The 24,439-nt window shown below is 41.6% G+C and overlaps 3 protein-coding genes across 8 annotated transcripts; 2 read left to right on the forward strand and 1 right to left on the reverse strand.

Annotated features, from left to right (window-relative positions):
• The first annotated feature begins 231 nt into the window (after positions 1-231).
• LOC124320601 (ubiquitin-like-conjugating enzyme ATG10) lies at positions 232-7,039 on the forward strand. 3 transcript variants are annotated; one of them, XM_046783450.1, is made up of 7 exons: positions 232-572; positions 1,512-1,607; positions 4,426-4,572; positions 4,732-4,846; positions 5,025-5,128; positions 5,519-5,622; positions 5,980-7,039. In XM_046783450.1, exons 1-7 carry the CDS (start codon positions 558-560, stop codon positions 6,059-6,061), a joined length of 663 nt encoding a protein of 220 aa, XP_046639406.1. In that variant the 5' UTR covers positions 232-557; the 3' UTR covers positions 6,062-7,039. The 3 variants fall into 3 exon arrangements, with proteins under 3 accessions (XP_046639406.1, XP_046639408.1, XP_046639407.1); XM_046783452.1 differs by having other exon boundaries at positions 5,781-6,065; XM_046783451.1 differs by lacking the exon at positions 232-572 and adding an exon at positions 587-860.
• A 103-nt stretch (positions 7,040-7,142) lies between these two features.
• Positions 7,143-18,090, forward strand: LOC124320581. Of its 2 annotated transcripts, XM_046783414.1 has the most exons (9): positions 7,143-7,620; positions 9,250-9,343; positions 11,824-11,996; positions 14,738-15,005; positions 15,229-16,073; positions 16,154-16,373; positions 16,438-16,518; positions 16,585-16,684; positions 16,752-18,090. In XM_046783414.1, exons 2-9 carry the CDS (start codon positions 9,308-9,310, stop codon positions 17,786-17,788), a joined length of 2,760 nt encoding a protein of 919 aa, XP_046639370.1. In that variant the 5' UTR covers positions 7,143-7,620; positions 9,250-9,307; the 3' UTR covers positions 17,789-18,090. The 2 variants fall into 2 exon arrangements, with proteins under 2 accessions (XP_046639370.1, XP_046639369.1); XM_046783413.1 differs by lacking the exons at positions 7,143-7,620; positions 9,250-9,343; positions 11,824-11,996 and adding an exon at positions 13,392-14,568.
• Positions 18,091-18,300: 210 nt separating this feature from the next.
• On the reverse strand, positions 18,301-22,959 carry LOC124320589 (serine/threonine-protein phosphatase 2B catalytic subunit 2-like). Of its 3 annotated transcripts, none has more exons than XM_046783429.1 (14): positions 22,822-22,959; positions 22,677-22,761; positions 22,408-22,463; positions 22,101-22,304; positions 21,541-21,665; positions 21,122-21,233; positions 20,913-21,058; positions 20,686-20,825; positions 20,520-20,597; positions 20,183-20,403; positions 20,040-20,120; positions 19,748-19,823; positions 19,578-19,675; positions 18,301-19,515 (listed from the first exon to the last, which is right to left on the reverse strand). In XM_046783429.1, exons 3-14 carry the CDS (start codon positions 22,427-22,429, stop codon positions 19,292-19,294), a joined length of 1,527 nt encoding a protein of 508 aa, XP_046639385.1. In that variant the 5' UTR covers positions 22,430-22,463; positions 22,677-22,761; positions 22,822-22,959; the 3' UTR covers positions 18,301-19,291. The 3 variants fall into 3 exon arrangements, with proteins under 3 accessions (XP_046639385.1, XP_046639384.1, XP_046639383.1); XM_046783428.1 differs by having other exon boundaries at positions 22,408-22,546; XM_046783427.1 differs by having other exon boundaries at positions 22,408-22,557.
• Positions 22,960-24,439: the final 1,480 nt, after the last annotated feature.

Consider the following 24,439-nt stretch of genomic DNA (forward strand, 5'->3'; position numbering starts at 1 on the left):
GTCATCTGGCGCCCTCTCAGAGTATCCCCTGAGGCGCACAAACCGAAGCGCAGTTTCGAGTTTGGAAGGTGAGGCACGCGTGCCGGTCCGACGGCACATGTCTACGCTAAGCGCCAAGTATATCTGTGCATGTGTGCGCGCTTTTCTTTCTTTCTTCTTTCCCTTTTTCCCCACGATCGAAAAATCCGGGTTTGGCAGCGCCTCTAGCGACGGCGTGCTCTCCAGCGCTCACCGCTCTCTAGCGGTGGCCTGTTCGTTTTTAAAAGGTTTTCACAAAATCACGACGCTTTTCTATCGAGAATAAATGGTATTGCGTGCAGTATTAGTCAAATAAATATTTCATGCGGTTGACGAGAAGAAATCAGATAACTACATTCGTGGGGGCAATTTATTTATAACTTTTTGGAACAACGTGGGAGAAGTAAGAGATTAGCCGGCCATGTTGAACTGACAACTGCGTCAACGAACTGAAGAAAGTTGGCAAACACCAAAGTTCTTTCCACCTCGAAATTAAAAAAAAAAAAAATACTCAACGTCATTTTCATCTTTAAAGATAAATGAATATCATTAAGGTTGTACGTCTTTAAAGAACTGTCTGTGGTGTTGCACATCCTCCCCTTTTTTTCCTATTCCATTTGCCATCCTCCGACCAATCAGCCGGCTTTTCCCTTTCTCTTGTTATTTCCCTTCTCTCTCTCTCTCTCTCTCTCTCCCCATCTTTTTTTATTTCCTCCATTCCACCACCCTTTATCCAGTTCGCTTTTGATTCAGCCGTTCGCCGGTTCATTCTTGTTTTGTTTATTTTTCGTCTCTCTCGAGTCAAACTTAAAGAACCGTTACCTCGTCTCGTCATTCGGATGGTAAGTTTTCATTGTCGTCTGTTGAGAAAAATAGAAAAACCCTTGCTCCTGAACAAAAAAATATATTATCATTTGAAATGTTCATTCCCATCTTCGTTAGGGAGATTCAGGCGGGCGAAAGAGGGGGGGGGGGGGGGGGGGGGGTTTGAATTGTCTACGAGTTGCCATAGCATCTCTGTTCTATCGTAATGTCGACGTGTGTTGTGTATGGGCCAGGCTTTCCTGCTGCAAAGGGAAATATCGGAAAATCAATGCCTCACCCCCTCCACCTCCCACATCCCCCACTCAATCCCTCCTTCGCCTCCCCTTCTCGTTCACTATTGCCACCTGGTGGTCAAAAAAGAAATCGAACATCAGCTGTCTGTTACATTGCGGCAAAAGAATTTAAGATTGAAAAAAAAAACATTTCCATCTTATCTTTGCGTCTTTCTTTAAAAATAATTTGAGTAATAAAAACATTTAACAGATGGGAAGGGTTACGGGGTAATTTATTAAAAATTCGACAAATGTTGTCATGTCAAGAGATGATAACAAAGTGCTCAAGGTCGCTAAATTAGTCCGCTAAACATTTCTTGATTGTATGTTGTGTTATAAATGTGCTTTACACTAACTCGTAATTAATGATTTATTGTTAAAATATTATGCAATTAGGGTACCATATCGTGGGAAGAGTTCGTGATTGGAGTTCGTCATATCTTGTCGGTGTCCGGAACGATAGGCGATGGATGGCATTTTCGCGGATCACTGGTAAGTCTTCCGGAATCCATCGATTTATTTTTTCTTTTCCCTCCTCACTCTTCATTGGTTCACCACCTGGCAACGTTTCGTTTCAAACCTTTCTTCTTTTTTTTTTCATTCTTTTTAACCATTTAAGTCAATCACGTGGAATTATCCCGCCTGCCTTGCCGCTTTTTAAAAATGACCTTCTACTTTCGATTGCGCAGCTTTGCCCAAGGTTTTTTTTTCTTTTTTATTCCGGCATGCGCATTTTTTTTTTATTCTTGTTGTCGTGAGCGGTTTTGGCTTCGGGCGATATTTTAGAAAAATAAATCCAGCAAGGAAACCAGTCGCGTAAGCGCAGCGCACGCAAACACCTGAAACCAACAGGATTGTGCCTTTTATTCATTTTTATTGTATTGCGTGCAAAGGGACTTACAAGTTTTTTTAAATTTTGGTTATGGCTTCAACGTAGTCGAATTCGATTTCTATACGAAATTGTTATTCAATAGTTATGTAATTGCGTTTGCATCGCCTAAAGTTTCTTGGCCATTATCGATAAACAGGAAAATATTTCATCAGTTTAGTAGTCACAGCGATGAATCTTATGGCATCGGGTCCGGAAATGTGTGGAGGGGGGAAATCCTTGATTCTGATCAAGTCCACTTCTTTCACTCTCTCGGTTCGCTGTTCGTGAACGTAATACATAAGTACTGTCGTGAACGTGCCGTTGAAGAGCAAAATGGAGTGGAGAGCATCTCTTGCGTCCCCCGAACCGTTGGTCATTAATGAGCTGCCGGGCGACCCGGCGACCGTCGTCGTTCGGTTGGCCGCGCTAAATTTTCAACGTTCACTTTGTCGTGTTCGCAGTAGATGGCGATTGGAATTGTTGGCACTCTTCTCCACGGCGGCCGACTCGAAATAAATCATATGATGAATGATTGAATCAAGAAAATATTGATAGAATTCAGCGAGCGGCTGCGTATTCGCTTGTAATCCGCTTCTATTTTTCAAGGGTATCAAAATATTTTTTTTTTTTCGCCTTTTCTCAGAAACTTTTACGTTGCCATAACAACCAACCTCTACCTTTCCTCCTCCTCTGTCATGAGTGCGGAAAAAAAACACTCTTCTATCTCTGTCCCCATACGTAACTATACAATGCCAAAGTAAATTCTTTTATAAGCCCACCCATTCTACTGCAAAATATATTTGTGCAAACCTTGGTCCAAATGCAACTGATTTACCGTATGTGTGTAGAAGCAAATCCTGGATTAGTTTGGCTCCGCCAGGCGCCAGGATGTTTTTAAAAGCCCCTGCACTAAAAGGACCGTAGAAAATGGGAAATATGGAACTGTGCCGTGTGCGTTTTGCATCTTATATATAATTGTGATCGATCGTCGGAACTTACATGGAACCTAATTAATTCTCCCGATAATAGTAGTTCTACACCCCCACAGACCTTGTCAATCGAATGAGAAAAACATCGACGATGACGCCAAATAAAGGCCATGTCTATTTCATTTGACATCGGCCTTAATAAGTCAATTGACTTATTGGTGGCGTTCATTGTCCTGCGACTTGATTGCTTGCTGCCCCATGCCCGTCTTTTGCCATTCCTGTGTCTTGCGCTGATTCATTAGTCATCTGGCCCGTGACGCCAACCAATAGAAAACTATTTGAGCCACGCACTTCTTGCTGTGTAGGGGGGAAACAGCTCACTGCTCACTAACTGCGTTCAAACTCACATCGCGCTTCTAAATTAGATATAAGATTCCGACATTAACCATTTCGTTGCGCAATACCAAGTCCAATTTGAATTCAGACGAATTTAATTCGGGGCTGAGCATTTAGCCCTAATGATGTTTATTTTTTCAGAAATGGTTTAGTTGGAGAAACCGTTTTATTTAAAAAAAAAATACTCATTAAAATATTTGAATAAAAGAAGTTGTCGAGTGTTTCTTGGCTCAACTTTCTCGGTCCGTTGTTTGATTGGACACGCCCTTGAAAGAAGTGGACCCAGCTAAGGATGCTACTGTGTAAGGACGAAGGCAGACCTTGATCCTTCTTTGATGGATGTGCAGCTGGGACAAGTTGGACACTCGCGTACGACGAGATGAGAACAATGTGCGTGCATCAGTGATGAGAAGGAGTTTCATTCGAGATTTCAGGAAGATATGTCATTTCGGAGATGACCAAGGTTTTTACAAAATGATTTCCATCGCTAACCCATAGTCGATATAAAAGCAACGTTCAACGAAAACTGCTAACCAAACACGATTAACAGCACGTACAAAAACAAGCTAACGCCCAGAAAACCTTTTAGGCTGACCCATATTGGTAGACCACAAACCGCTCCGACGATATCATTGATAATGTCCATAAGTAATAGCCCATAGATCTAAATGCAGCACTCACAAATTTGTCGTATTTTATTCGTCGATGGGATAACAAATGTCGTTCATTTTTCGGAGTAATCAGTTGCTGTATTATGTATATTTGCAACGGTCCACTCAATCCTGTTTGAAGAATAGCCTCTGGGAAATTATGATACACAATTTGACCAGCAAACCATGTAATGATATATTGTAGTTCTCGGACAAATGAAATGATAATTACAAGGTCGCTTTTGCTCGGTGCTGGCCGAGGCCGGTTGCATTTGCTGGCCAGATGGTGAAACAACTGCATCAGAATAGGAATTACATTAGCGGGCAGCGTTCAATGCACAAGGTCCTTGAGGGGGTCTTCGGACAAAGTTTCTCGGAAATGCTTATGGCTCCTACATCTCGTCTAATCGGTTTTGCTTGTTATCTATTCGAACACGATGCATCTTCTTCTTCTTCCCTTGTAGGAGGAACACTGTGGCGGTTATCTGAGCAAGCGGATAGACTACTACCCGGTAGCTGTTGCAGAGCCCTCGGCGGAATCCGCCGGCGGAACTCGACTAAAAGATGATGATATCGATCACGACTCGGCCATCGAGCCCTCGGAGCACGATGTAATTCACGATTATATTTCCTCCTCTTATTATTATTATTATTTGGTGGAGGGATTATTAGTGTACAGTTTAGACGACGTCGATGAAAATGAGGACAAAAAATGGTGAAGGAAATATTTACTTCCACCCTCGCCTTGTCATTTGTCACCGTACCCACAGGATCCGTGCAGCATCGATCCCGATCCTTCTTTCCGACCCGTCTGCAGGGAATTTCATGTGCTATACAGTCTGGCTCACGCTGTGCCCACGCTCTATTTGAGAGCCTGGAGATCGGGTTCGTATAATTGATTTACTACTACGTACACTGCACTCGCTGTGTATGCATGTGGATACATCAGCTGATCATTTCACAAAGGCAGCCGTCTCTCTTCTATTCTTGGCTGGGTGAAAAATTAATACATAGTTGCTCATTGTTGCTCGTACTTCTTCTTTTCTGTCACTTTTCTAACAAGACGGAAGCTGCGTAGAGGCCGAAGAGTTATGGAACGATTTGACTGCTGCAGAATGTCGCCCATCATCCGACGAACTTGAAAGACTTCGCTCCTTGACTCAACAGGTTTTTCCCCCTTTTTTTAACTAACAAAGTTTACTTGTTAATTAGCTAACTGATGGCGAATAGCTCGGTCTAAAACCCCACCGAAATAAAGTTTAGTGATTACCAAAGACATTGTAAGAAATCATCAGTCTTTATTCGTGCCACTTACTTTGTAACGTATTTATACCGGCAGTCGTTAAGAAGAAAGTTTTCTCAACTATCTTTTTTTCCGCGTAGAGCTTACAGGCTCTAGGTGGGAGCAGTTGCCATGTCATTTTTGTCATTAATCTATTGAATTTTATTGAATAACATGCGCAGCAGTTGTTGTTGCAACATATAAATATAAGGAGAGGAAGTTCAAAGGTTTTGGGATGCCAAGTATAGATTTTAATCTCATTTTCCTACGTTCAGGAACATCCTTTCCTCGGTGAGCCGTGGTATCACCTGCATCCATGCCGGACGGCCGTCTTGATGGATCTGGTTGCTGGCAATGACGTCGATGGAATTGATGCAAAGTGAGTTAGTCATAGGTTGGGTTATGTCTTTTATGGTATTACATCTTCGTCTTCGTCTTCTTCTTCCCGTTTTGGCTCTCCCTCCTTCCGTCCTGTACATCCTATATTTCGTTCTTACTTGCTGTTGCCATGGCAACCGTTATGCATTCACCTGTAAGACGGCAGCAGAAAAGCGACGAGAGCTTTGCGCTGTTGTGTGCGTATTGAACCTAGGAACCTAGAAAATCCATTTCATCATTTTACCCATGACCCCTTCCAACTCTTCGGGAGATATTCTCCTCCACCTTTTTTCTGCATGATTTACTGTCGAAATAACTTAACCGTGTACTACCTCTGTTGACACACACACACACACAGGCGATACTTTGTCCGCTGGATGTCAACTGTGGCCCCGCTGGTCGGCTGTCCCGTTTCTCATCATTATGCTTCCATTCGGTAAACGCCCTGACCCCCCGTGTTGGCCTCTCCTCGGCAACAGGTATACATAACCATCATCGACCGGATCATCAGTGTGTTTTGCCAACGAGAAAATGTATTAATCAACTAACAAGTTTCGAATAAAAACACGTGTTACTACGGTACACAACAACAACAACAGCAGCAATCGGAATAATTACTCGATATGTCGGCACGTGATTGCCTACATGGTTGGCTCTTTTTTTTATATTTGTTGTGTCGGAAGAGCGGAGGAAATAGAAAGAAGGGAGGAAATAAAGGCATTCGGGTCCGTCGTTATTGGAGACCTCCGACCACTGGTCTGGTCGGCGTGCCGCCTTTTAAATATTACGGGTGATCGATAACTGCCGGAACTGGGAAATAACAACGTTGTAAACTTGTAATGAATATAGCCATCCCATCCGCCGCAAGAAAATGATGTTTGAGAACGTGTGCGACCACTCGTCACGTTTTAGAAACCATCATCATCTGCGAGTTGCCATGACGACGACCCCCCCCCCCCCCAGCCCCTTTCTATTGTTGTTTCCTGTGCTGTTCTTCATCGCAACACGCTCTCACTTTTGTCCGTTGCCCAGTCTGCACACCGACCAATAACCAACCGGGTGATTGCTTTGCGGGACTAGTAACCCCGGCAGGGCTGGCCTCTCTACAACTCCCAGGTCCAGTCCATCATACTCCATCCTTCCTCTCCCTTTTTTTTCTGGTTGCTCTACCCTCGTTGCCTGTTGCCTGGATTATTGATCAATTTCTTTCGCTCACCGGTCCCCCTTTTTTCCCTGGACAAATCTATAAAAAAAATAAAGAGAGAGAATATAAAAACAAGTCTAAATAAATAAAAACAGAAACATCATCTGGTCGTCCACTATGGACAACCGCTGGGACGACGTTGCTAGCTATACTTTTTTCTAGAATCTCATAACCGTCCCTTTCAACACTACAAAAGTATTGGCATAATAATTTGGAAAAAAAACAAAACACGGGACGTCGGATAATATATACCGTAGGTCAAAGATCGACATTTCTTTCGGCTCGGCTGTCCAGCCGACCAGCCAGCCGGCCCACCTTCTGCTGTTTGAATTGTTTTTAAAAAAGGGGTTATAAATGTAGGTGGGGTTGAAAAGGTTTTGAGTTGAACAAATCTTTGCTCTGCATGTTCTTTTCTATCAAAACAAACAAAAAAAAAAGACGTCGATAGACCCGCAATGATGGTGAGTCTGCGCGTTTGCGTTGCACGCGGAAATCCTTGTTCTTCCTTGTTCCAGCTCGAGACTACAGGTGTCTTGTACGCACGGTCGTGGAATATGTAAGACCTACACACACACACACACACACGTAAAGGACGGTGGAGAGGGGGTCTGCATCGTGCGATGGATCCAGCAGCAGCCAGTTGACGAAGAGTTTAGCACGTCGGCGGTTCGCACCGTTCACTAGCTCCAGAAGTTTCACTCTCTCTAGTACCTACTGGCAGCAGCAATTTTTCTGACATCAACTGAAACTCTTGTCGCTTCGTCTGGAACAACCTTTTCCCACTTCTTCTCGATGGTAAGTTTCAACTTCCTCCAATTTGATTCTATTGGACCTAAAGTTGAGTTTTCTCCCATTTTTTTTTTTTTTTTTTGGGGGGGGGGGGGCAATTACGTTGATCCAATTTTATGGCGCTCGCATTCGAAAGGACTTTTGTAACTTAAAGAAAGTGCGCGTCTTAGCTAGCTTTCCACTTTCTTGGAGATCACCTCGTTTTGTCTGGGATCGGATGACAACGTTTCGGATCATTAAAAACTAAATTTTTGATAAAAGGAAAAAAAGAACTCGTTCCCATTTTTTTTTTTTGGGGGGGGGGGGGGGGGGTTAGCGCCACAGACATTCCCGCGGGACGATATGCGCGGCGATATTGGATATGCTAATTTTTTTTTTTTTTCTGCCAACTTTTGTATCTTTTACTCTTCTTTTTTAGATGCGGGCTTGTGTTTCAAATAGCTTTCGCTAGCGCTGCTATTGCCCTTGAAATTTGAATAAGACCCAAGTTTTGAATGAGACATGGAAAGAGAGTTCCTCAGCAACAGTTTTCTGGTTCCTTCTTTTTATTTCCATCGGCCATCAATGTTGATGTCAGTTTATTTTTTTCCATCAATAATCAATTACTGCCGTGCCCTTGCTCTTCACAACAGAAAACAGAGTATATCGCACACACAAAGTATGAAGAAGAAAAAAAAATGGAGCGGGATTACACACAAATAGACAATGAGCTAGGTGCCGTATACGTTTGCCAGTGTAATTGATCCATCCATCTTTCATGCTGGTTGCATAAGGGATATTGTGTGCAGCCCGTCCCGCTCCGCGATTCCGAGAGCGCAAAAACAAATCGCGAACGTCAGCCCATGAAAACCAAGCACGATTCTTGTTATCGTATAGTTTATTTTACAGTACGTTTAGCTTGAACTACATTTAACCCTAGACTGCATAAGACATGCTGCGTCTTTTAGTATTATACCACTCGTAATGAATAATAGTTGAAGGTGGCACGCACACAGTGGAGCTCTATTAAGTATAATTTCAACTGGAAAGTTCTTCGCGAAATCAACAGAGCCTTGTCGGATTGGATAAGAAGCAGTAATAGCTTGTGCCGTTATTACTTTGACATTATTAGGAATTATTTGATCGCGTACGCCTCAAGTTTGTCCTGAATATAGAATGCGTGCCTAGTGAGACGTATGTGAGCCCCAAACCGATAAAAAGAAATGCATATGTCGGTGGAGGTGAAATGTCTTTGTCAGAAAAAAATAGATGAAGTTTTGCCAAGGTTCGCCCAACTCAATAATTCATTGAGCCATATAACACAGCAAATAAGCGAGTTGCTGTTGCCGTGGGAGAAATATAAAATCTACTTATTTTATTATTTAACATTATGCGCCACTAATGCTACAGATATCTTTTTTTAACTTTCACCTTTATAGTGGTTGGAATTAGAAGCATACATGTAACTCGGGTGCAGTATCCCACTCGTTGACATTTCCCCCGAAATCATTAACGCAATAGGTTGCGTCGGATGTGTGTGTATATATATACCCTTTTCGCGAGTCCCAAACATGTTCCTCGTCTATTTGTCACGCGAAATAATAAAAAAATATATATATAAAAACGCATTTTTTTTTTTAAATTTTGGTTCGACAGATTGGCCCAGCCAGGATCGCGTGATGACGTTTATTCTTGCGTTGTCCGTTTATCTGAAATGGAATTGGTCAGAGCTTTCACCACCAGACAGCCGGTAATTTCAATCATTTTTTTTTCTCGCGTGTCTAAATTGTTATTACTGGTCACCACGTCACTACGGTATTGCTTAAGATTTCTGTTTGCAAAAATATTCATAACGCATGCAGTATTCATGGAGATGACAATACTACTCTTTATTCGTTTCTACTTGAAAGCTTATTGAAGAGTGAATTCGACTTCTTAGTATATATGCATAGACGAAGTCAGTAGGGAGAAAAACTTGAGAGACTTCGCTTTATAGATTTCTGCTTTTGTTTAAGTGATTGAATATTCTGCACGCACGGGTTCTATTGATTTCTTGTTAGATCTTGTTTGATCTTCTCCCGAGTTGAGCCCACATGTTCCCCTTGTCCAGGTTAAACCTTAAACGTAACAATGACCAAATGGCGCTGACATGGGAAGCAGAGAAAAAAAATCGTCGGCTTTCCGGAACAGGTTGCTAACTTCATCACCCTGTCCAATATTGTGTGTAGGCCTAACTTCAGAAAACGGCCTCTTATTCTGTTAGAGTCCGGGGGTATTATGTACTCCTCTGAAAGCTCGACACTCTGCGTCAGAACTACCTTGTTGACCGTTTTCCCTTCATCCAATCCCACAGTAATGCCATGAAGGACATGATGATGGATGAAACACGAACCACCCTAGTCACGTGGATCATCCAATATGATGCTTTTTCCTCTCGAAACTGCCCTTCTTCTTTCTCTCCCCTGGAAGCGAATCCAGGTGTATAGTTAGAGACGACTGCATCGGCTTATTAGTTTGAAATAAACGCGGTGGGTTACGCAATGGATGGATAGAATGTCAGACGGACATCATCTGGAAATAGAAGGCCAAAAGGTATATAAAGAGCAGCAAAGTAGCTAATATAGTGGATCTCATGGATCAGTTGCGCACTTTAACTTCTAATTTCTTTTGTTTTCTTTCTAAAAGTATTCTTTTGAGGGTCAAAATAGAAAGGGAAACAAGAGATTCTCAGCTGGAAGGAGGGTTTCTCTTTACGCCCATCATTTTGCTCCGATAATGATATCCTTATAACTTTGGCGGACTGGGTTCTTGGCATATCGACGAAAAGAATTGCAAGGATTTCTAAGATGAAAGTGAGCCGTTGCTTGCGTCACAGTTTCCTGCCTGCCCAAACATCGAAACAAAAGTAGCCCATATAGATGTATTAGAGTGCCTACAATATATAATGATGGGAAGAAAACGTGCCGATAATGCCAACAACATTGCCAAGACAGGAATATCAGTCGCGTGATTCATGTCCAATATGGCAATATCAACACTATATATAGCCTTTGGTATTTCTTTAAATAAACTTTTATTCATCTCTAAAGTTACTTTTTTTTTCTTTTCTTTTCTTGGTTCGTGCTGATGATTTTATATTTATTTCGTCGTTCGGAACTTTTTGATCAGGATAATGGGTATCGGACACGCTTTGTGAGATCGTTTATGATCCTTCGCGAAACACGAAATTAGACCCACAAAGAAAGAAAGAGTGTTTCCAATCAAACTAAGATTATCTTGGTTTAAAATCAACTCAACTCGCAAGAACAAAAAACTATACTTTGGTTTTAAATGGCACTATAGCCCTGTAAATTGGCAGAGGGACATTCAATTATATTGCGAGAGACTAATAATAACAAACATACAGCAGTAGGTGTTGCCGGTGAACGGATTCACTTTATATGTCTGATGGCCTAACTTCATCCTCGATCGATGAAATCGATTCGGATATAAAATTTTTCATATATCCGTGGACAATCCTATTTAGGATTTTATATTCTCACGTAGACCTGTATAGCGCGCGCTTAGGATTTTATGTCTATCGAAGCATTTTGGAGAAATTGGACTGCTGCACACAACGTTGTGTGTCGTTCCTTTTTCTTTTTGCGCTGAGAAAGTATAGGGAAACATCTTCTCATTTCTTAAAAAGAAACATCAAAAGAATCCCGAAACGAAAAACAGCCGCAATAAACAGAAAGTGGGTTGTAATTGGATCGAACGAGATGAATGTATACCTACATCTAGACTGCACAAGGTGGAGACCACCAGCGCACCAGCAGACATTCAACGTCTATATGTTGGGCTATTACTGGCTGCTGCTGTTCCTGACAGACTTTGTCTCCCGGATCCCTTATTCTTATTCAGACCTTTTTATATAACGGTGAATGCTTTATAATAATGCCGTTTGAATATGAAAACAGATCCCTGATGACAAAAAAGTAAAATAAAAAATGTAATTATTTATTTCGCGCTTGCTTGATGATCGATTATGATTTTTTATGGAGTAGGTTGAGCGCGCTGTTTGTAGAAATGATTGCTGTCTTGTCTGTTTAATTATTTATTGGCGTGTTTAGAAGAGATTGGAACTTGGTCATGCATAAAACTAGCCATACATTTGCAAACGAATACCTAACTCCTAGTCATTTGCTATTTCTTGATAGAGACAAATATACCGTGTATGTTTTCCAACAGGTGGTAGGGACGACTGGAACGACCTTACAAAGAAACATTACCATCTACGTTCTAGTGGCAGGAATAGCCGGCGGATTGCTCCTGACCCTTGCCATTTTGCTCCTCTGCAAGTACTGCTCTCGCTTGCGGTCACGAACCAATAGCGAAAGGAATACGGCGAACCCGGTTGTGAGGTAACCTTTAGTTAATAACGTATCCTGATTTTTGCGGATTTTTGTTACCATTTTTCTATTGCTGGTTGAAACTTTGACTATGTACTAAAGGTGGTACCACCCGAATACTTTTCTCTTGGACGGTCTAGTTACGTATAGCGTACCTAAGCGCTAACTTTCTCGGTTTCTCCCAAGAGATAGCAGACAAGGAAGCAATCCTTATGAACAAAGTTCCGTCTTCTCGTCCTGCTATGGAGTCTCTCTCTACCTATGGTTACAAGTTGCACTTTACACACGTATACCTCTCCCCTATTTTATTGCCGCGCATATAGACTTTTTTAGGCACTAAAGGTTGTATGCAAAAAAATAAAAGGGTCGTTGCGTGGTGCCAACAATAACCCAGCAGCATTCATTAATTAGACATCGATACAGCGCCTGTGGAAAATTTTTGACTTTCCCGATGCCCCCCCCCTCCTTCTCCCCTAGAGGAGTAATGAGCCTGTTACTAATTGACTCTCAGAGAGAGGGAGAGTGAGACTGCTGGCGGGGTGGGGTTGGGGGGGTTAGTAACTTTCAGGGTTATAACTAGTCAGTTATAAAAGACAGCCAAGAGCACTGATGTTCTGGCATGGAGCGTGTTTTGTAGCCAAAAGCTTCTAAACGACGAGAACGCAGGATGGGCGATATAATGGCTCGTCTTTTGAATGTCAAGTTTGATGGTTATCTTCCTTGTTTCTCCATACGTACCAGACGAAAGGGTCAAAGAGAACACTCTTCTTGGCCAAAGAGAGTCGAGTCAATCAAATCGGATAATTCTTCTCTGCTATTGTCTACCCGGATCCTGCAGGTTCATAGCGACCAACGGTTAGATGGTTCGATTAAGTCGGCTAATGTCAGTTGCCAGCGCGAACCATCGACAGTAGATGACAAAAACCCATCGAAATGAGTGGCTTGACGACGTCAATCGTTTCCCTTGCAAAACCGTTGACCTATAAGAGGGTTGCGTGTGGAACATGTCATAGAAATATACTATGCAGAGATCGAACCGACATGGGTAGGGCTTAGAGTACCGCATTCGGGAGCGTGCCGTTATTGTTTCTGTGCCACAGATGGCGCTTGTTGGTAGTCGTCTGTCGGGAATTCTCATTGATTTTTTCCTTGCGCGAGCTTTTTTCTTCTCATCTTGTTTATTCCGTTCAAAAAACCGCGGGCTAGTTAGTCGGACAAAATCACTGCCATCTAGTGTTAACCACACTAATCTAGATTAGATTTTCAAGAATATTTTGAAGAATTTGGAAGGATTCGGTAAAAATCTCATTTAAAAAAAATGACAAAATTATTTTCAATTTCAAAATTATAAAAAAGTCGTGAAAGCACAATTTGAAATAATTTTAGATTGCGAAAAAAATTCCACCTGAGCTAGTTAAATTAAACCATACAGAGGTTTTCTTCTTCAGGTTTTCATCAACCTACTATTATTATTAACTATTATAAAATGCAGGCGATTATTAAAAATACACGCGAAATAGCACCGTGTACCAACACGTAGGTAGGCCATCCTGTAATCTGAACGAGACGTTGATATTGAAAGGCAAAGCGTCAATTAAACCCTTGAAGGAGAAAGACGGAGAAAGAGAATAATTACTCTCTAATTTTCTCAAGTCCTCAAAGTCAGACACCCTTGATGCAAATGCAGACCCTCTCGTGGATTAACTGCAGCGGAAGAGGATCGATGCATGGATTTAAGAGTAGGAAAAAGATGGTAGTCATGGCGACCAAATGATATACTAGTCTGCCACAACTGCGCAAAGACAGACAGTCTCATGCTAAAGCCGGCCTTGTATTTGATTCGTTGGATCTGCCGGATGCTGCGGATGGGTCGTCGAAAGAGGATGTGGACGAATAGGGCGAAGAAGAGCCACAGAAGAACGTTGATGGCCCGATCGATGCCTGGGCTAGCTGCTGCTAGCTAGCTGCTCTGACGTCATTCGAACTGAATTGTGATTCGACGCAGCCGTCGACGACGTCGCAGTACATTCAGTGCACTCTCTCGTCATTTTTCTCGTCTTTTTTTTTTCTTCTTTTGGGGTGGGTTTTGTTTTGTTTGTTCCTTCACGATCGGGAGGGATCGGTACACACTCGTGGCTCATTCATCGAAGGACGCTGCAGTGTCGTCGAGAGTTTTCCTGGTGTCAACGTCCATCGATTCCTTCCGGCAGCAGGAGGGAAATAAGAGCAAAACGATTTATCATCAAATCAGTTTTTGGCGATGAGTCGTGGCCTATTATCCGTGATGTGCTTATGATTAGGCGGGTGCCATGGTGTTTTACTACTGTCCGTCTTTCGAGGCCGTCAAAGAGATTTTGGACATGGCCATCCATCAAATTTGTCCCTGTACGTCTGACGACATCTTCGACAGTGCGTGGAGGCAGTGGATCCAGCTCATGTTCAAATCGCATCGCCACACCGAAACGTCCATCGAATCTACGTCGCCCACTAGGCCGTTCTCCAGGATAACTGCTGAACAGTCGTCCACAACGAGCAGTTGTTCTTGCAACACTCCGGATACGGTCGTTAGAGTCCTCCCCATCTGGTATATTGTAGGTTTCGATTCATGTTGAAACTTCTTTTTTAGGAAAGAGCTGATCTGTCTGGGCCAAAATTGATTTCCCATACTGACGTAGCACAGATATCATTGGCATCCTGCTATGCTAGCTCAGTATTATATCCATATTTTATTGATTTTGCTTATTGTATTGCAGTGGCTGGGGAGCTGAAGTATCGGTGGCCTTAACGAGCAGCGGCGTCAGCAAAGTTCAGCATCGTCTCACTAGTTGCAATAATAACAAATTGACGACTTCGTCAACTTCGGCTGGTCCCATACTCGTCACGACGTCGCAGCCAGTCGCTCCATTGTCAGGAACACTGGCGTCGCCGAGTGTAGGACATCAACTGGGTAGCAGCGGTAGCATCGCTACCAGTCCATCATCGATCATCAAAGACGACCTTAGTGATTCATACGTTATTCAGGTATGATGATTATTCAACTAAAAATAGGGCTAAGACGCAGACAACGCGAATTTGTAGTTTTATTGCCGTTTATCCATTTTGAATAAGATCAGCAAAGCGCATCTTTTCAAGAAATACACATCAGAGCAGTTCAATTCAATTTCTGGGATTTGTTTGCAAAATGGACAGTTAACAGTTATACTCGATTTTGGCATTTCACTTCCTAAATTTTTAAATTTTCAAGGTTGAACCCATTCGGGATATGGCAGCGTCACCATCATCGATATTGGGCGGAGCCGACTCGTGGGTATCGGACGAATCGCCGACGACGCACCGCGGACTGTTGACGGTTAGCGAGGAACGTGATGACTGGACACGTCGCGAATATCAGCAAAGTGTCGACAATTCGACCGTCGCTGGAGATGACGACAATATCCCAGTCTCGACCGTCAACTCCGCACCTGCCGACGGTCGCCGGAGAAGCTTGCGCCACGCGGCGACCCACGACGACGGATCGGCCACTTCGTCGACCGTTAGCAAACGCAGACTCGACTGGCGCAACTCTCACCGCAATTACCGCTCTGCGCCAACGGCAGCCGCTAGCCGGGACTCGTACGCTCTCAACTACGACACGCGACGGGCTCTTCGGGATTACCACCAGCGCAGCGTCGAGGCCGGTTCCGTGTACTCATCTCCTCACTCCAACCGGCGAGTGTTACACAAACGCGGCGGAAGCATGAGGGAAACATTGACTGACGGCCTAGATGCCTCGTCTTCTTCTTCTTCGACGGCCACTGAAATAGCGGGAAACAGTTTACCTTCAACTAGCATAGCCCAGCAACCGCATTCGCGCTGTCAGATGATGGCCAGCCCGGCCACCAAACGCTGGCGTTGCCACACGGTCGACTGCCCTTGTTCCAATAACGTCACAGCCTCACCCGTCAACAAGGATCTGATACTCTTCGATGGCGCTTTGACTATTCATCGTCATTCCTTTCCTAGTAGCGGAGAACTGTCCAGCCCATCTTCTACAAACCGACGCCGTCATTACCATCAACACCGAAGCGAAGATCAACACAAGTATTTTGGGTACGAATTTGCAATTCAAATATAATTTACGACTAATGCGAAATAATTAACATTTGTTTTTCTCTTACTGTAACGAACAGACAAACCAAAGAATCTTTGTACGATGGCTACTTAAACCGATCGGAGAGTCTAGATTGGGAAGGATTCGAAACGAGAGCCAAAACGGCCAGCGCTAAAAGAGACGACGCGGCATCCGTCATGGTCGACGTTGATGGAACTAGCGGTCAGTTGCAGACGTCAGCTGTCGGCCCAGCCCCGCGTATTACTATCCGCTACAACGATCCTGGCAGTCTTGAAAGCGTAAAAAAATCCACTCAGCTTTTTCGTATGAGAACCGATGAATAAAAGTGTGTGTTTTATTTAGGTCAACGAAGATAATTTGTTCTTCTGCTTAGAAGCCGGAAGCAAAAATGAATTCCGTCAGCGTTTAGAAAAGACCATTGATGTAAAAATTTAATTGAATTGATCAATGTACATCATAAATGTTAAAACGAAATTATTTGTATATTAGGCCCAGTATCGTCAAGTGTGGGAGCTAAGGGCTAACCTGGAAGAGCACAATGATTTTTACGAACCGTCTTCACCGGAACCAGAAACAATCACCAATCCAGGTAAGTTCACCTTGTACTAATCGAATTGCGTGACATCAAAATTAATTTCAGACATTTGGGCACAAAGGCTTAGCGATAAGTGACGTGGAATCCTTCGATTCGAATTCTGAAAGTTTGGTCAGTGAAGAAGAGGAGATTCGAGCACGAAATAATTACGACATGATTGCGCCGGCTCAAGATTTATCGGCAGTATGCGAATCTAAAACACCGTCATCAGCGTCCATGTTGCTGGCCCCGAATTCTAGCGGATCGTGGAAAAGACAGTCGTATCGAAGTGTTTCGATGAATTCCCGACTCCCACATCCAAGCGGGCCAATTATTCCGGTGCAGAGGCCACCTCAACATCAGCCGCAGAGCAGTTTTGATTCGATCGACACGATCGAGACGTCGTCCACGGAAGCCAGCAGAATGGATCACGTCACGACCAGTTTCGAAAGCTCAGCAACAGACAGCACCAACGGTCTGGAAGTGACGTCCATCCCGCCATCAGTCAGCCATCACAGGATGCTGGCGCTCCGCAATGACAGCGGTTATCGCAGTCTGGAATCAGCAATCCTCCCGACGTCTGGGCTGGTTAAGACGCCAATCAAAGGACGGACTATGAGCCTCAGCGAAGACGATTTGAATGATCCGTTCCCGCAAGAAGCGAACTGCCAGTGCAGGAGCCAAGTGCTACACGACGAAAAATGTGAACGCTACAAGCCGATCGTTTTCGCCCGTTGCACTCGCTACGGAATGAAAGTTCGTTCCGCTTCGACATCTGCCCCACATCCATCGGCGCCACCTATAGGATGGAAAAACCAACAGCGGCTTCATCAGCACCATTCTCAACAGTCGTTGACCAGAGATTACAGCATTGACGAACGGACTGATGCTTTGTTTCGCGAGTTCAGTCGCTGCGATCCGGTTTTCGACACCAGTGGTCCTGGTTCCAAGAACGTCGGCGGAGGAAGCCGGACAGAGCTGCGAACAACTGGATTCGCCCACCGAAGCCGGTGGATTAATCAGCATCAACGGCACGATGCTCAGCATCATTACCAGCATCGATTTATGTCATCGGACGCTAGCGATTCTCTGCTGCAACATTGCAGCCTCAAAGAATAACATTTATTTATTACATCTAATATATAATAGTCACTTGTTTTTTTCCCCATGTCAAACAGAGTACTATTCAAATAATCTATTTGTTAATTACGCTTCATATCAAATTAACTATAGCCTATTGTAGATCGGAATCAATTTTCAATATATGACTTCTATCTGCTACAAGATCCCTCCCCCGTTTTTTCAATGTTACACAATTTTATTACAAGTCAATTTGAAATTTTGAAAAACCACACACCTCAAAAAACTTGTCTTGACTACAAATTTTATTCTCAACATTGGAATGATAATATATCTATGAAAAGTTATCCAATTGTTTTTTATGCTGTTGATTCAAAAATAATTAGACTAATTCAAAAATCCACTTCAAATATCTTTATTCAAATAAGTAATCGCGCATATCGATTTTTTTTCGAAATACTTGAGAACATTTCGTTTCGTATTCAACATTAGTAAATAAAAATAGACTTATTAATAAGAACACTTCTGACTATAAAAAAATAACACTGAAAACTTTTTTATTTAAGTTGTATTTAGTTAATAATGGGGGTATGAATGACAAGCGATCAGACTATAATCAGATGAGGAGGAGGACTTTGGTTACTACATCCAGAATAAAATTTACTTAAAAACGTTCCGTTTTATTTGCTGTTCACAGCAATGACAATGTGAAATGTCATCCTACTTCTACCTATCACGAAACATTTTGCTAACACATGACAACACGCATAATTTTTCTCGGGCGGGTTGGGATTTGACACATTAAAATTTGTTTAGAATTTTAAACATCATCTGAAATCATTAAAATAGCCGTAAATATTTTAAATCTTTTATAAAAATTTTGAATACGCTTCTCTCTGTTTGTAATGGTCGCCTCTCTCTTTCTTGGGGAGTGCACTCTCTATGTGGATTTTATATGCAGTCAACTGGACTGATTTTTGGTTATAATTCCGATAATCATTCATCCGGTAAGAATTTGGACAATCAAAATTTATTAAATTAGCGACGAAAATTAGATTTCTTAAATTAGATTTAGGAATTCAGAAAATTCACCCCGAAATTTAAATAATTTTTTGGTTGGTTTTCATTGGTTCAGTATTGGGTGGGAATTGACTAAAAGCCACAGTCAAGAAACTGTGTTTACTCCCCGAATATCTCTGCCTTCGAGTTAGTACCAACGAGATCGGTTAATAAAGCTTTTTGATTCCTCATTTTTACCACAACTAGATAATATTTACTTGGTCATGGATCATGGATTAACGATTATGATTATTATCATGAACTGTGAATAATCGAGTAATGACTTTCAGTCGTGTGGGCGTAAACGAGAGAAAGAGACGACGGGAGGTGGTATAGATGAGGGGAAGAAATAACATCCAAAAATAATAGTTAAACAGAATTATACAAAACAAACAGAATTTAAACACAAAAAAAAAGGGAATCATGGAATGAAAAAAAAAAAAAAAAAAAAAATTCCTGTTCCGCTACTATTTAAGTCGCCACTTACTCCACATCTACTTTTGTTGGCACTGGATTAGAAATGACCTCAGTCACCACAGCTGTCTCCGTCGCCGCAATTAGAGTGGGTGACACACTCGAATAGTTTGTCGCTTCGCTGACCGGAGGACAAGCATCATTTCGAGGTGGCATGCGCTCATTGATGGCGTCCAAGCCTTTGGCCTCTTCAAATGATCGGATTTCATGAGTAGGAGAGAATCCTTGCATGGCTGTAAGAATATATAACGAAATTATAAAAACATAAAATACGATAGAAAAGAAATTAACACACCGTTTCTTAACGTTGTTTTGCCTCCAGAAAGGGCGCCAAGAGGTAGTGAGCCAGAAGGGGTTAACCCTTTCAGTTGGAGCACACTTTCGCTCTCCTCTCTATGATATTATAAGTGTTATTCTCGCGAAATAATAAATATAATTACTGCAGCCATTATAAAAAAATATTACCTTAACACGGAAAAGACACGGGCCATTTTACCAATAGCTCGAATCTTGTTGCGGATCACCTCTTTACGAATAGCAGCTATTTCCCGTTACAGGTAACAGATCAGAACATGAATACAAGAATAACATCGATGAAAAATCGAACAACTCAAAATAAAATGTCAAGTAGAGGAGGAAGGCATTCCATCCATTGTTTAGTTTGAAAAGTTTTTAGGAAAGACGTTAAATAAAAAGTTACAATGCAGAAGCAATAAGGGATGGGATGCATTCCCAACCAAATTAAAATAAAACTTACCGTCTTCAAGACTCTCTTCGCCCTCAGAAACGAGTTCGTCGTCGGAACAAATGTTCAAGACGCCGACCAGCATTTCAGTCACTATAAAAAGAAAACAATTAGAAGAGGTCCAAAAGCTTAAAATGATTCAGTTATCTATTTACCTTTCTCTCCAACAAAGGGGAGAGACCAGGTGAATACATCCATAAAATTGGGTAGCCAGTAGGGATGAGGTGAACAGTTAAACTGCCGGATATTCATCACATTATTCTCGTACTTCAGCACAGCCGCCTTATTATTATAGACGTCCAAGTAATTAGGAGCGCTAAATATGGTTATCAACGAAGGAAAACCAGTCGCTTGGGTTTTTCGGTACATTCGGTAACTGCGAACCAAAGAGAACTTGATCAATCAAAATAAAATTTCTATTTCAACGTCAAAAACATACCCATGACCCATGACATGACCCATGACAAATCAGAATAAAAACAAACAACTTACCCAGCATCCTGAGCTTCATGCGCTCGAATAATTGACAAAAGATTGTTCTGCTGAAGGAATTCACAGCAGGCTGCGTAGCTGTTATGGTTGGAAAGAAAAATAACAATATGTAATGACAATAATATCAATAAAAATGGAAATAAGTAAAAACAAAACATAACATTACCTGTAAAAATAAGAACAACCTCTAACGGAGTTGTGAGTAAAGTGTTCACCATTCTTCTCATTGTCAAAATCTTCCAGAGGGTCAGCCCAGAGGAGATCGCACATGGGACCGAACGCCGGTGGCTCCTTGAACCGATCCAGCTAAATCATCAGACAAAAAATATAAATTAATATAAGTTAAAGTGAAACGATTTTGTTAAAACATAATGGTACGAAACATAAGCATACTTTTCGGACGTCATCGAGCGAGTGGATCTCAGGGGAGAGACCACCATGGACGCAGAAGAACTGCTTATTCATCAGGGCAGCTAGAGGAAGGCAATCAAACGCCTCCATGCAAGCGTCATAGACGCGCTCCGAATACTTGATTTTACCTATAAATGAATTCAGTAAATGTATCAACAATTTGAAAGGGTGTAGTTAAACTAATAACTCACATTCTTGTTTGAATGTAAAATATTCCGTCAGGTGCCGGCATTCATGGTTGCCCCGCAACAGGAAGAGGGTGGTTGGGTAGGTAATTTTCAGCGTCCACAGGTAGAGGACGCACTAAGCACACAACGGTAGTGGGCAGCAGCGGCGGATGTTAAAGAACGTGAAAAAGAGACAATCGATTACAGATGGTTAAAAAGTACCTCCCTAGGTAGCACACAGACACTGCGTGCGCATTCAAAATCGAAATGGTAGGCGTAATATAATGACAAAAGGTTTGCTTTTCTAATCTACATTACACAGTCAAATCTATGACAGATGAAGGAATGAGGATGCGCATTCGGTAAAATTTTGAGCAAACATGCGAGAGTGAGACCGAGGTTAATATCTAAACTGACAACAATACATCACAATTTCTTTTTACCTCAATGCTGAAATATCCCCGATCGACGTAATCCCCGAGGAAAAGATACTTTGTAGTGGCTGGAGATCCGCCTACTTCAAACAGTTTCATCAAATCGTAAAACTGTCCGTGAATGTCCCCACAAACTAATTTCGAATTCAAGTTGATTGGTCGTCCGTCCAGCCACCACAATAAAAAAAAAGAAAAAAAGGGAAATAAAAAGAAAAAAAAATTAGTACAAAAATTCAGAAAAAAATCGATTTTCATTAAATTTTTTGTAATGTTGGAAATCCCAATAAAAAATTAAGCTAGCAGAAGTGGCAGCCATCAAAATTATCAGTGTCTACTTCTATCCTTTAATATTGGAAGGTCAAGAAGTATGCAAATGCACAATAAAAAGTTTGATTTAAATACAACAATCATCGATTATAAATTCTCATTTTCTGACGTCCGGCAGGGGAGAAAAATTAGTAAAAAAACATAAATTTAGTAACATGGCTGAAAGGACCAAACCTTTGACTTGTCGTGGAATATCCAATAACCACTTGTACCAACTATTCTAAAATTCTAACTTAACTAACCTGTGACGGGCGCTTCAATATCGATTAAAGTCTTCTCTTGACGTAGTAGGCTAGCTCCCTCGTTTATGATTCGGAGTGCAGCTGCCTCCTCGATACGACCCTCCAAAATGAAATGCTGTTTCAGCACATCGGGTTGAGGTTTACCCGTCTTCGTATCAAATACTTCAACTACCGACAATTTGTGATTTGGCGGAAAGGGCACTCCTAAAATAGAAAATGAAATGTTGTTGAATTCCATCCTTGAGGTACTAAATCTAAACGGGATGGAAAAAGTCATGATATGTTATAAACTTTTTTTTCTCCTTACGTTTCTCATTTGTTGGAGCCATTTTGAATTTCTGTCGCCTTCAAACTAACCAGCAGCTACAGTATGGAATTAGTTGCCGGATGAATCACGTTATGATAAGTATGTGTGTAGAATCAGAAGCATATGTAGCAAATGCAATCTGATAATGTACTTAAGTAACAGAAATAGGTTAAGTAAATGGTGAGTGTTAAAGTTGTTTATATGGTATGAAAAAAAGTGACTACAGGATTAAACAAAAGATTTATATAAAAATGCTTTCATACAATTACCTCAGGTGTGGAGTGTGGACTATGGACCAACGAAGATGAAACTTGCCAATCGTATCGGTAATTAATCAAACGACTAAACAGTGAGCTGCAGACAATACAATCAATGAATAAAGTTTAAAGCAGGAATAGAAAAACCTTAGTTTACCCTGAATAAAGGGAGATGAGGAACCAAGGTCTTCCTCTAATAAGATTAGACAGATTAGACCACCCTGCAACGAAACATTTCAGCAGACGAAAACTTCATGACAAGGTAAACAATGGCAGGTATTAGGGCTAAACAGACAGATCAACGACGATTCACGACCTGTTTTTTTGCCAGATTTTGCTTTTTCCAAATTTATTTTCACAAAACGTGAGTCTAAAACTCTCAATTTCGTTAATGTAATATTATAATAGATAATAAATAACGCTGATGATTGCTGCAAAATTAAAAGTGATCGCTAGTCGAATTGATTTCACGTCACACCTGCTGAGAAACACGCCGCACGGCCGCAGTATACGACTATACGGTAGTTGTTCAGCTGCTGATGAGAAACATTTTGCTTATGAGATTATTGATTGATTTCCGGTTGAGGAAGCTGATGACGATGCACGAAAAGCAGTTGAAAATTGTAAATTATATTGTTATTTATATTATACAAATTAATTGTGACATAGAAATGGTCATATTCAATTCGTTGTAAAATAGGCTATAATGGGGGTTTTTGTTGAAATTTTATTGAACGTTCTTCTTTGCACATGTGCATACGGCGTAATGCGTATTGAACGAACCGTCCTACCACCGAGAAAATACCATAGGTGGTTGTGGTTCCGACGTTCCTTATCGTGAAGATGAGTTGAATCCTTTCCCTTCTCATTGCATAGGTCAGGGGATAGTTAAGCGGCGTAATTAGAAGGAACCTTTGAAACCTTTCTGTAGGTTACATTTTTTCAAATATTTATAGATTTTCTTTTTCACAAATTGACTAAATATATTTTATTATTTATCGTTACGAAATGGAAAGTAAACGAGTGGAGCATGCAACGAGCGCGAAAATATTAACCATGAACGAAATGCAATGACATGACATTTTTGATTTTTCTAAAGTTTACTATTTAGGCCTAATGACTGTTAAAAAATATCCCGGTTACGATGCGGTTGTACAAAAAACAAAGAAAAAACAACTGCCCATAAACTCGTGATCAAATTTTGGTTTTGCATGGGAGGTTCATAACTTCCTTGTGTTATTCTTCGGAGCGCAGTACGCAAGTACCAGTCGCGATAGCTTAATTGCGACATGGGTTCCAAATTGTCATTTAAGAGACACCACTGTCGAATTGTTCCAATAGTGGAGTCAAGATAATAGCTTTAAGAAAAGATTTAATTTTTAGAAATTTATAAGCAGTAAAGCACAACAACTTCCTTCACTGCAATTCCATGCGACTACATGTTGCAACTAACTAGTAAAAGGATGGGATAATCACGATATAATAGGAAAGGTACACTCTCGGCTATCCAAGACCGGGGGTGTTTAGTAAAGGGTCCCAAGATTCCCCGCCAGGTTCGCTAGGTTAGTAGGCCCCTCGCCTCTCGGGGGTATAGTAAATAAAAATAGGGGGTTTTTCGTTCGTAATATATTAAATTACGAATCAATGGGTCCAGAAATTGATTTCATTTAAGCTTTATTTAATTCCCTATCCTTAAATACCTAATTCATTTGGGTTAGGCAATTTTTTAAATGCTTATTTTGTGATTGAAATTCACAATTTTTGAAATTTGCCCC

Source organism: Daphnia pulicaria, chromosome 1 (genome assembly GCF_021234035.1).
Source record: "Daphnia pulicaria isolate SC F1-1A chromosome 1, SC_F0-13Bv2, whole genome shotgun sequence".
Lineage (NCBI taxonomy): Eukaryota > Metazoa > Arthropoda > Branchiopoda > Diplostraca > Daphniidae > Daphnia > Daphnia pulicaria.

Bases quoted from the DNA above. Each gene is read 5' to 3' on its own strand.
- LOC124320601 (XM_046783450.1), top strand. The intron at 4,847-5,024 runs GTTCGTATAATT...TTTTCTAACAAG, and splicing joins TTTGAGAGCCTGGAGATCGG to ACGGAAGCTGCGTAGAGGCC. The intron at 5,623-5,979 runs GTGAGTTAGTCA...ACACACACACAG, and splicing joins GTCGATGGAATTGATGCAAA to GCGATACTTTGTCCGCTGGA.
- LOC124320581 (XM_046783413.1), top strand. From the start codon at position 14,294: ATGGTGTTTTACTACTGTCCGTCTTTCGAGGCCGTCAAAGAGATTTTG. The intron at 15,006-15,228 runs GTATGATGATTA...TAAATTTTCAAG, and splicing joins GTGATTCATACGTTATTCAG to GTTGAACCCATTCGGGATAT. The intron at 16,519-16,584 runs GTAAAAATTTAA...TTTGTATATTAG, and splicing joins GTTTAGAAAAGACCATTGAT to GCCCAGTATCGTCAAGTGTG.
- LOC124320589 (XM_046783429.1), bottom strand. From the start codon at position 22,429: ATGGCTCCAACAAATGAGAAAC. The intron at 20,826-20,912 runs GTATGCTTATGT...CTGATGATTTAG, and splicing joins CGCTCGATGACGTCCGAAAA to CTGGATCGGTTCAAGGAGCC. The intron at 20,598-20,685 runs GTAATGTTATGT...CAACCATAACAG, and splicing joins GGTTGTTCTTATTTTTACAG to CTACGCAGCCTGCTGTGAAT.